This window comes from Oryzias melastigma, linkage group LG14, assembly GCF_002922805.2.
Source record: "Oryzias melastigma strain HK-1 linkage group LG14, ASM292280v2, whole genome shotgun sequence".
Classification (NCBI taxonomy): domain Eukaryota; kingdom Metazoa; phylum Chordata; class Actinopteri; order Beloniformes; family Adrianichthyidae; genus Oryzias; species Oryzias melastigma.
The window spans coordinates 9,284,202-9,295,703 of NC_050525.1; the positions used below are offsets into that span (position 1 = coordinate 9,284,202).

General features: G+C 35.7%; 1 protein-coding gene across 1 annotated transcript in view; it reads left to right on the top strand.

Annotated features, from left to right (window-relative positions):
- The first annotated feature begins 241 nt into the window (after positions 1–241).
- Positions 242–11,502, top strand: part of fgf11b (fibroblast growth factor 11b) — a 48,354-nt gene continuing 37,093 nt past the window's right edge. Inside the window, exon 1 of the mRNA XM_024266427.2 lies at positions 242–1,366. Coding sequence (XP_024122195.1) covers positions 1,174–1,366 — 193 coding nt within the window. The 5' untranslated portion in view covers positions 242–1,173. The remainder of the gene's footprint in view (positions 1,367–11,502) is intronic.

Sequence of the window (11,502 nt, forward strand, 5' to 3'; positions counted from 1 at the left end):
TTTCAGTCGAGCGGTTAAAATGATTGAGCCTTTTTTTTTTTTTAAGGAGGACGTTTCCATAAAATAACAAAATTGTAGTCGTAGCGAAGTGGCTGTTCCCGTCTTTGACTCTTTCTCCCTCCCATATTTTCATCTCTCCCCCAGCCAAGCTTATTCTCATCCCCCCACCACCACCCCCACCCTCCACTGCTGTCTCTCTCCCCCTGTCTCTCTCTTTCTCATGAATGTCACCTCTACTGATGGTAGCTGCTGGAATTCACACACACACAGACTCTCAAGCGCTCGCTGACTTTGGATGGGAGGAGGAGGAGGCGGCGGAGGGGGGAGGCGGAGGAAAAGGGAGGTGGGTTTGGTGAGGACTGTGGGAAAGGAGCATCCCGAGGCAGAGGAGGAATCTCTGTCCGTCCGAGTCCATGTCTCCACTCTGTTCCCGGCTCTCTTCTGTCAAAGACAGTGAGCGTCCTGCCTGTGCCACCTCTGGATCTAACTCCGCTGGATTACCCCTCAGACTCCGGGCTCATTATTCCATGCTGCAGCTTTTAAATGGGAGGCAAAGTTGGACCTCCGTGGACTGCCAAAATGGTGACAAACAATTTGATTTTTCTTGTGCTTTTAAGAGCTTCCTAGCATTCGCGATGGTTTCCCTTTTTGTCACTAAAAGTGTTTTTATATGTAACATTTTTTGAGCTTGTTTTGCTGCTTTTTAATGTTAAAGTAGGACAGCTATTTTGCAATACAATATTTTAAGCTGGTAAAGCAGATTTGGATGTGAAAGATGAGTGGAGAAGAGGGTTAGAGATATTTGTTTTCATCTTTGAAAAGTCAACTGTTCTAACCTTGGTTTTAGTTTACACCTGAAAATGTGACTGTGGTGCGTTTCCCTGCACTCTGTTACGGCTAGATTTTTATTTTTAGCAAGAGTTGAGGTTTTTAAAGTGGACTACATGTGAACTCGCATCTCTCCCAGATCCTCCCTCTCAAAGGAAGCCATCAAGCTAAACTCTTCCCTGTTAACCCACTTAGTATCCTGATCTCCCCCGTGGGAGCTTCTGCCAAAGCTCTGGGCCATAGTAGATTTTTTTCTTTTTTTGTGGAGAATTTTAAAGCCAAAAGAGCAACAGAAGTACAGGGCAGGAAGACAACCCCCCTCCCCAAAAGTGAGAGGGGGGGAAGATGGCAGCTCTCGCCAGCTCTCTCATCAGACAGAAACGGGCGGTCAAGGACGATCAGGCAAACCGACCGGTAGCCAACAAGCGCAAGCCCTGTCCTAAGAGCAACAAGTCCCTGTGCCAGAAACAGATCCTGGTCCTGATATCCAAAGTTCGACTATGCGGGGGTCGAAAAGGTCGAAACGAAAAAAGGCCAGGTGAGTCACAGCTTTCCATTTTTGTAATTGTCTTCTGGTCTGTTTCATCAAACTTTTGACTTTGACTGGGAGAAAAGTCTTTGATCAATAAAGAGCATGCATCATAAAACACTCTTGCATAACCACCTTTGAAGGAGTCAACAGGTTTATTTACTGTATCATGATGCTTTAATTATTACAATTAATGGGGCACTAAAAACTAGATCAAGGTCTTGTTGAAAATTCCTTGTAAATTTGGATTTTTTTTTTTCAAGCATTTTTAAACAAAAAAAGTACAAAGAAGACAAATGATGTACATAGATATATCAAACTTATATTGATTAGTTCATCATTTGATTGGAAATAAAAAATGTAAAAGAGATTTTCAGATACAGTATTCATACATGACATTATAATCATAAATTTTGTAGACCCAATACATGATACATTTAATTAGTGTAATGTGAAACTAGCTTTAGTGAAGATTCTGTTGAATATTGATGATTGTCACATTGTCACACTTGAAGAGCCAAGTCTTTGAGTAATTTTTCAAGGTTCTCAAATTCAGCTGTTGTCAGATTCTTCTTTGAGGCCATGGTTGTTTTTTTTTTTTTTTACAACAATTTTTCAATTAATTTAGTTTTTAGACAGATTTTAGTCTGAACACTTCAAATGGAAGTTGACCCGGAACAGGAAGTAAAAAGAACACGAGTCGTTTTTGTATGAAAGACTTAACATCAACTTAAAAGCCATTAGCTTTTTATTCTAAAAGATCTTCACTATGTTAGAAATGAAAGCTACTTTGTTCAGATTAAGCCGGTCAATAGAATCTGTATGTTTACTAACGATAATAAAAAGTGGTATTAATGTTTCTTTAGTCGAAAAAAGTGCTTTTGTCTGGCAGTTGTGTTTTTGGTTGGTTCCATTTGAACCACAAGTCACAGTGTTACTGTAAATATGCTAATGTGGTTAACATGTAGCGGCGTTAGACTGTGTTTCTCTTTACGTTACCGACAAGGTTGGGAGTTATAGTCACAGTAACTTTGGTTTTAGTGTTATCAATCTTTTTTTCTAGGTTTTTCAAACAAGGTTGGGTGTTATAGTTAGTGTGCTAATGCGGCTAACGTGTAGCAGTGTCAGTTTTTCATGTGTTACTAACATTGACATAAATAAGAGTTGGACAAAACAAGGCTGTAATGTCACCTTACCGCAGGTTCCAACTAAATGAAGTCAATTAAATAAAGTCATTTTTCCACCATACAGATTTTGCCATTTTGGGACCAGGCGATATTAGTAGGCACTGATTGGTCCAACAATCTGTCAGTCAAACACTTTAAACGTTTGAGGTGGGGCCAGCGCGTACTACATGCTCTTATTAAGGCATCTTATTGGTCACTTTATAACTTGAAAACTTGCGATAAAGAAAATCTATAAAAAAAAAAAACATTTAAATAAAATGCAAGAACATGTTAAAAAAGAGATACCAAGGCAAGAATGAATAATCTGACAAACAGAGTGACTCAGTAATAGCTGTTTATTTTTCAATAGAAATCTTTGGGATTTTGGCTTTCTGGGACCAGCGGGTTCTTCCTATTCGGAACATGAGGGAGGAGGGGATGATCAGTCCAGTTCTCTCTATGTACAGTCTATGGTTACAAACAAGGTTGGGAGTTAACATAGTCACAGTAACGCATGTTTTAGCAGTATCAGTCTGTTTTCTTTTGCGTTGTAAAAAAGATTGGGAATTATTTTAAATGCGCTATTGTAGACAACGTGTAGCAGTGTCGGACTGTGTTTTTTTTTTTCACATGTTGCTAACAAGGTTTGGAGTTGGAAAAATCACACTAATGTTTGTTTAAGAGGTATCAGTCTTCTTTTTACATGTTGCAAACAAACTTGGGTGTTATTGTAAATGTACTAACGTGTTGACATTTGAGTTAGGGACGTCTCGATCCAATCACATGATTGAAATCGGGCTCGATCACGTGATTGATGACTCGATCAATATCGAATGTTGTCCCCTGATCAGTATTGGATATTTCATTTACAAGCTTGATATTCCAGATAAATACTCCACTAGATGTCTGCATGCCATGAGTAAAATGTTGTTGCCGTAAATCGCAGCAGAATACGGCAGCAGCTCGAGCAGGAGGCCAACAAAAACAATTCAGTCAAGCTAGCAATATGATCACAGATTCAGACTTGCGGGATCAACAACTCTTTTAAAAATGCTTTAAACTAACAGCAAGTGTCTCTATTGGTTTGTCTTAATGTAAACAACAACCTATAAAATGCATTTCAACAGAAAAAGACAGAGTTTTTGTTTCTTTTTAATGTTTAGCAAGCAGACAGTTACACAGCAGCTAAATGCTAGCGCTGTGATTTAACTCCTTAGGACCCGAGCTGTTCTTTGATATGCAAATTTTATTTCTCTGACAGAAATAAAAGTTCAGAAAATTAACTACTGTGGTAATAAAACTGAAAATGTGGTGTCTTAAGAGGTTAAAAAAAAGAATCACATAATCTAAAAAAATTAAAAACTAATAAATGGTTCTAATGATATCAGCTAGTAATGAACACTCATAATCAAATTCATGCTAAAAAAAAGTCATAATTCATTTTTAGGAATATTTAATGAGTACAGGAGTCAAATTTGTTTAAAAATGTTCAATAGCTCTAAAGATATCAAAGCTAAAGTAACCAAACTTTCTAAACCAATTCTCACTTATATAACAAGAAAATAGTTATTTTTTTCCTAGTTTATATGTACTCTATTCTACTTGTTTATTAAAACTACTTCAAAGAAGTGTTCTATTTAAGTTTTTAATGATAAAAGAAGGTTAATGAAATATAATTAAGGGACAGCACAAATATGTTTATTTAATTTGTTCATGTTTTAAATGTGTTACAAAAGTATCAGCTTGGGACTCGGTATCTGCAAATGCACACAATCCAATGACTTGGAATTGGATCGGGCCCAAAAAAACCTGATTAGGACATCCCTAGTTTAACTGTTTTTCTTTTTTCTTTTTCTTGCAACTAATATGGTTTGGAGTTAACTTAATCACAGTAACCTTTGTTTTAGCAGGATCAGTCTTTTTTTTTTTACATGTTGCTAAAAAGGTTGGAGTCACAAGTATTGTGAATACTTCTAACGTGGCTAACGGGTACCATGTTACAAACAAGTTCTAGATTTACAGTGAACATAGCTAATAAAGTCTGACTGACGGACTTATCTCTGAGTCTTTTGTCTTGCTTAATGCGTCTTATAGTTTGGAGTGCCAGAAAATACGGTAAAAAAGTGGAAGCCTCTTATATCCAAATTGGAAAACTGTCATTATTTATGGAATTAAGTTTATGATAAAAATAAAATCAATTAGCTGCCTAAATATGAACAAAAAGTTGAACAAAATGGACAACAAAACATAAAGAAAATACATTTTCTTTACTACAAGGTGGGAGTCCTGTAGACTTCCAACTGCAGTTCAGTTAGTCTGTGAATGGATACGGTTGTGCGCAGAGTTACCAGTGCTTTGCACAATCAAAATAAAGCCAGTCAGATGGAATTTTTATACACACCCAGGGGCTTTTGCACTCCTCAACATATACATATGCATATTTGCATGGACAGTGAACTGTGAAATTTGCTAAAATCCGTCGTTGCAGTTTCCTGTGCTGACTTGTTCAGTTTTCCGCTCTTCCCCAAAATGTAGGACTGCACTAATTAAACACAATCAAAATGCAATTTCATCATCCATTTTTGAAGTCCATGTGTCTCCTTTGCTGTGACTTGTACCCTCATTTAATTATTTAATTCGCTGAATTAATGTGCTGCCGTGTGCATGCTCAATTAGGGAGAGTACCATGCTTAAGGTAAATTATGCATATTAAAGAAATGTTGCTGAACAAACATATTTCCCAGAGAAGCCACAAGATAGGAAAGTGTCTGGCTGTTTGAAGCATATTGCTTCTTATGTAGCATCTATGATATTGTTTGTGTGTGGGGGGATTTCCACATTGACTTCTTGCATTTTAGAGCATTTTGGTCATTAAATTTAAAAGGAAAAAAGCATGTTTGGAGTCTCCTGACCTAGCCATGTTTTCATTCAGTTTCCATTAAACGAATAAATAAAAAATTATGATAATTTTACTTCTTAGAAAATGGTGTTTTGTAGCGTAGGAACATGCTGCATCTGTTCAAGCATGACCTCTCCAATCCCTGAAAGTGGCTTTAAAGTTCTTTACATAATGATACCAGATGTTTGTCTGGGTTCTCCGCACTGAGGCGTGTGGGCAGCAGACATGAACCAAACGGCCCAAAGCTTCAAATCAGTCAAAAATCATTAATATTACAGCTTTATGGAAAAGTCAGCATAGTTTATTCTAGGATGTTCCATTTGGTATTTGAAGTGTATGACCTGTGCAGCATCCATTAGTCTTTAGGGGTTTAAAAATGACCACTGAGAACATTCTGCATTTGATCTGGATTTAATAAAAAAGCTTTGTGTTGATAGAAAATAAGGAGCTTTACAAACTAAGTTTTGTAGATGCTTTTATATTGAAATGGTGCGTTGTCATTTCGACTTTTTTAAATCAGAAGAAAACCCACATGAATAGATTTTCCTGACATGAAGCTGCATAGATTGTTGCCAGCGTGTGTGATCTTTATTCATGTCATATTTAGGGCCAGATTGACTTGTTACCATGCTGCTTTAGCAAATTGCTTTTCCCGATTTAGCAACAAATTAGAGCTCAGGGTAATGGGAGTGTCATAACCCCGATTCCTAAAAACTGGAGAGCAAAGAAAAAAAAATAATAATAGTAAAACTAAAGCATAACATGTTTAAAATAGGATATGCAAAGTAAGGATTTCATCTTAAAATAAAATACAAGCTCATAAAAAAAATTAAATCAGTAAAAATATTAGTTGTTAATGCACCAAAATCCATTAAAAATACACATTAAAGTAAAAAGTGTCACTAAAGAGTAAAAAAGAACATTACTAATAAAGCTTTTTTTGTTTTTTTTAATGCAAAGCATTGAAATAGTAAAGTATTTTAAATAAGCCTTTTCACTTAAATTTTAATATATTTACGAAGACTTTTACGTTAAAATATTCTTACGTTTATCCTTAAACTGTCACGTTAATATGCAGAATTTTCTATTCAGGCTTATAAAAAACAGACCTTGGAGGAAGTAATTCTTTTTCTCGGTGTGATTAAATGAAGCGATGTGTCAATATTTTGAAAGGCTGTTTACATGTTTGTATGGATATTTAGGCCTCTTTTACTCTGGCCTGTTTGATGAACATCGGAATTTCCCCAGATAATTAGCTTTTATTGACATGCTAAAGCTTACCTTGTTGCAGTTAATTAACAGTGAACACGAGGACTATCCTGCAGATAAAATAGTAACCAAAGGGAATTAATTTAGTAGGTCAATTAATGAGTAAAAACAAATTACAGACTGTGTAGTGCAAATTTAAAGAGTGACATCACTCATAGCAAATGATTCACTTCTGGCTTCAACAAAATGAAATTAATTCTATTTATTTATTTTTTTATTTATTTTTTGGCAACACAGATGTCGCCATCTTGGAGCCAGATGTCATTATTAAGCAGTGATTGGTCAAAGTTTGTGGTAGTCAACATTACTATGGAAGCCACTCTCACTAAGCTTAGTGGAAGGCCACGCCCCTACCTCTTGAAAGTGTTGCTCCTCTAAGAGGATTTCACTAAGAAACACAACACATGAGTTGAGATGCTGGTAGCATTTCAACTGGAGGATTTATTCTCCTAAAATTTACAATATCAACATCTCCAATGTCCACATAACCATAACATGACCTCAAATATTCCTTAACAAATTGTTCATTATCTTTCTAAATAATAATCAGTCCTTCCAGAATTCTTTCTCTGATTCTGTCAGCACTATACAGCCATATTCAATGTGCTTTTTTTTTAATGTACACTGAACCAAATGATCACAATGTTCTTATAAAATAATTTTAACTCAGTATTTAATCAAAGTTTTAATGTTGTCAAATCTAAATGCCAAAAATATTTATAATTTCTTTGACAAATACATGGAATATAAATATGCATGAATTATTACAAAAAATAAATGTTACTGGCTTTGTTTCTTCAGTCTTTTCCAAAACTGCTATGTATTTCAATGCAATTTCTCCATAACATTTCTGGTATCTGGTTTTGAACCAAAAAATATGTATATTTAACAACACATATGACCCCATTAGATGTTACTGTGAATGGGAAATGCTTAATAAAGAATATAACTGCTCCTTGCACAACTGTGCCGTTCAAACTAGCTTTAAGCATCCTCTACTCCCAATATACTTGACCGCTAGCATTAGCGAGTTAGCTTCAACACACTTTACTCTTTATATATATACATTCCCTTGCAAACACATGTTTTAACTCTTACCAAATTTGTCTGCGAGATCGTCAGACTCAACATTTGCATATTACTTTTTCAATAAAGTGCTTAGTACTAACCTGTGATATGGAATAGAGACAGCACATTTGTTAAGCTGCTGGTAGCATTTCAACGAGAGGATTCATTCTTCTTCTGGTGCGCATCTACTCCACACAGTTGCGCGCTACGCTGCCATCTAGTGGCCAGTTTGGGAATAGCAAAAATTCAACAAGTCACTATTGTTTTTATGCTTGTTTGTTTCTTCTTTTTTTTTTGCATAAAAAATAAAAAAGTTAGCTTAAAATGGTTACTAAAATTTACTGGGAGCCAGTAAAGAGAATGAAGAACAGCGAGGGATGTGATCATATTTGCAGACCTTTGCTGGTAAAATAGCTGCTTTTTGAACAAGCAGCAGACAATAAATAGCAGATTGATTCATTCTCTCAAATTAGCTAATACAATATTCAAGACAAAAACCAATATATTTTCCAGTTACTGCTCCCCACGGATGGAGGTTTAAACTGAATTTTCCCCAAAAGAAGAAAAAGGGAATTCCTTAACATGCCCCCCACCCCAGCCCCTTCTTTTCTGTTTTTAGAAACCTTATAATTTATTTGTGCTATTTGTTACATTTGTTTATTGGGTTTTGCAAAGTGTTTTGATGAAATCTTGCTTTTAATCTGAACTTTTAGGGGGAACTGCTTTAGGGATGGCCTGTAATTACAGTGGACTACGGGTGCCCACGTACCCTTGGAGGCATCAGTGGGCAAAACCTACCTCTAAACACTATTACTGACACAAACAGCAGGTGGGAGCTTTATGGTATGGGTTTCAATGGACAAATAGCTGCGAGCTCCAGATAAATGGGTTCAATGCCGGGAGAGGATGAAACTGTTTATAGGACACCATCACTGGAGTGTGGAGCGGTGGAAACACGCTGTGGGGAGTGTCAGCCTTTCCAATGGATTGCCTGTACAGCGCTGCTTTGCTTTGTGCCAAATGTGCAATTTGATGGGGGAGGAATGATGATATGGGAGTATTTTTTTACTGTTTAGGCCTGCAACTTAATGGAAAGTCAATCTTTATTTGGAGAAAGTCCTTTAACATTATTGAAGTGCACAAAGCAAGAGACACGTTGGACTAAATGATTCCTGGAGGGATCTAACTCATTTTCAAAGCACTAAAGTCCCCATTAGAAACACAAATTCCTACTCAAACATCGCTTCCAAAGCTTTTTCAGAAGAGTAGACGCTCCTCTGGTTAGGACACGAACTCCATAAGCATTAATTGAAATGGTTTAGATTAGTTGTAAGTATGTAAATAGATTTAACAAGTTTAATACATTTGTTTGGTCAATTTGTAGTTCAGCCTTTAACATCAGAGCTTTAGCTCCAATGTTGACATTCTTTCGACTACCATAACTCTTTAACTATTTACAGAATCAACATGATTCCAGCACATTCTGAACTGAAAAAAGGTGCCTTATACAGATGTGCAAAACATTACGGTTTTGAAGTCCTTACACAATCAACGTGAATCAGCCAATCACGTCTAGGAGAAAAGCCAACATGAATCACAATCTGCTGATTCCCTTTAATCGCAATAAACGGTCAAAGAGTTATGGTACGTCAAAGGGTGTGTGCTCTTTAGGAATCATTGGTGACATCTCTGCATGGCGTCAAAGGGTTAAAGAGTTACATTTTTTTTATAGTTTTTACCTCACTGAAATAAATATTTAAAACATGAATTAAGAAGAACATTAAAGTTACATATGAACTCCTTTATTATTCCTGTATTATTTTTTTCAGGTTTTAACATTTTTTTACATATATTAATTGGGTATCCAATTAATATATTGGGTATCCGCATTTAGCCTAAAAATGCGTGCAGGAATTGTATACAACGTGCAAGTTGGCCATATGTACTACGCGAGGACTACATGATTTTAAATCCTTTTTTTGTGTTGGTCGCACGTAAATACCTGCAAATAACCTCAGCCTTTTTTTAAATGACTGATGTCATTTTTTATCACAAGACAACTTTATTATAATTCCCTTAAAACAAATGATGCGTTTTTTATGTATTATTTATTTTGTTATTATTTTAACATAGCAAACAGTTATTTTGTGTTGCACAGACCAAAGAGCAATTTTTAAAATGTGTCGGTGACAATGGTTGTGTCCAAATTTCTTCACTACTTAGTGCACTATAGTGTGTTTTCACTATTTTCTAGGCTTGTCCGAATCAACACTTCTGAAATCTAATGCCTTAGAGATTTCCCAGAAGCCTCTGCGAAAAACCACTATGCATAGAGGCTCACTCACTATCTTGGCAAATGTAGACCACAGTGTATTGTGTTTGAACATTTTTTGTGAAAAAAACATATTTTAATTTGTTATTCATACAAACTTTCATCATCAGATACATAAATAGACTTTGTAAAATGCTTGTATTTATTCAGTTTTTATTTTATGAAATCTGTGATGTCATATTTGCTGTTAAAAAAAAAAGTTTTTCAAGGTGTTTGAATTCCTGTTAAAATCCAGGGCACTAGATAGTCCTCCACTGTAGTTTCTGCTAGTTAGAGAGGAATTCGGACATAGCAAATGACAATTAGGAACTATCTACTGTGAACATCTCTTAGTTAAATGTATGTCACCTTTTTTGTCTCCGGCCATGTAAATAGGAAGAGTAATTTGATTTGACACTGTTCAGAAGTGAGACCTGCTGTGAAACAAAAAAGAATTGGACTAACCTGAAGTCTTTATGATTGGTTTGAAACTTGAGCTTGATGAACCTTGAAGGTTAAAATAAATGGGCCTATTTCAAAAACATATTATATGAGAATTTTTTTTTCTGTTTGACCCCCTTTTTGTGCTAAGAGTGTTCACAGTTGCTGCCTCATCTCCATCTATCTCTCAGTTTTATTGGTGATAGAAAATGTATCTTTTAAATGTTGCTTTGTGGAACTACAGCAGGTTTGCACAAATAACTAAGGTTCCTGTTGCCAAATTAGGTATTTGTATTTATGCTTTGTCTACAAAAATTAAGAACAGTGTTGTAAAAAACAAAATAGAATAGAACAAACAAAAAGAACTTCTCTGTTTTTGTGGAAGAATTATAAACCAAATTGCCCTTCTGCCTATCAAAAATCTTTCAGAAATGTGATTTTTTCCACATTTTTAATGATTAAAACTCTCTTCCTAAAGACACCCTCCAATGTTTTTACATTTCATATTTTGCTGCTGATGGAGGTCATATTTAAAGACAATTAAGCCTAAAATTGCCTTTCTGAGTAGCTCTTTATTCAAATCGTTGTGAATCAGGAGCTGACGAATAAAAACTGTTTAAAAAAGACTGTATTTGTGATGTGGAAAATACGCTGGGCAGGCCATAAGCTCTCTGCTCTGACCTCTCAGTAAAGGGAAGGGGAAAGGGGATGGGGTTGCTCCAGGGCAACAGTCCCACCCACAATTCAGAGGCAAATTTCTAATGAACTACTGCCGCTCTGCAGAAACTATGTCCTAGAAAACGTTTGTTACATTTTTGCTCTAAATGACATAATCATAGAGAAAAGATAATTCTGAAAAAAGAGGAAAAGATGATTAGAGTGAAACTCAGCTTTGTCCTGACTAACGATTTGGGCTAAAAATCCCCAAATCAAAAACAGCGAACACTAAAATAATTTTAAAAAGTGTCCAATGTGTAATTGTTTTAAAGCA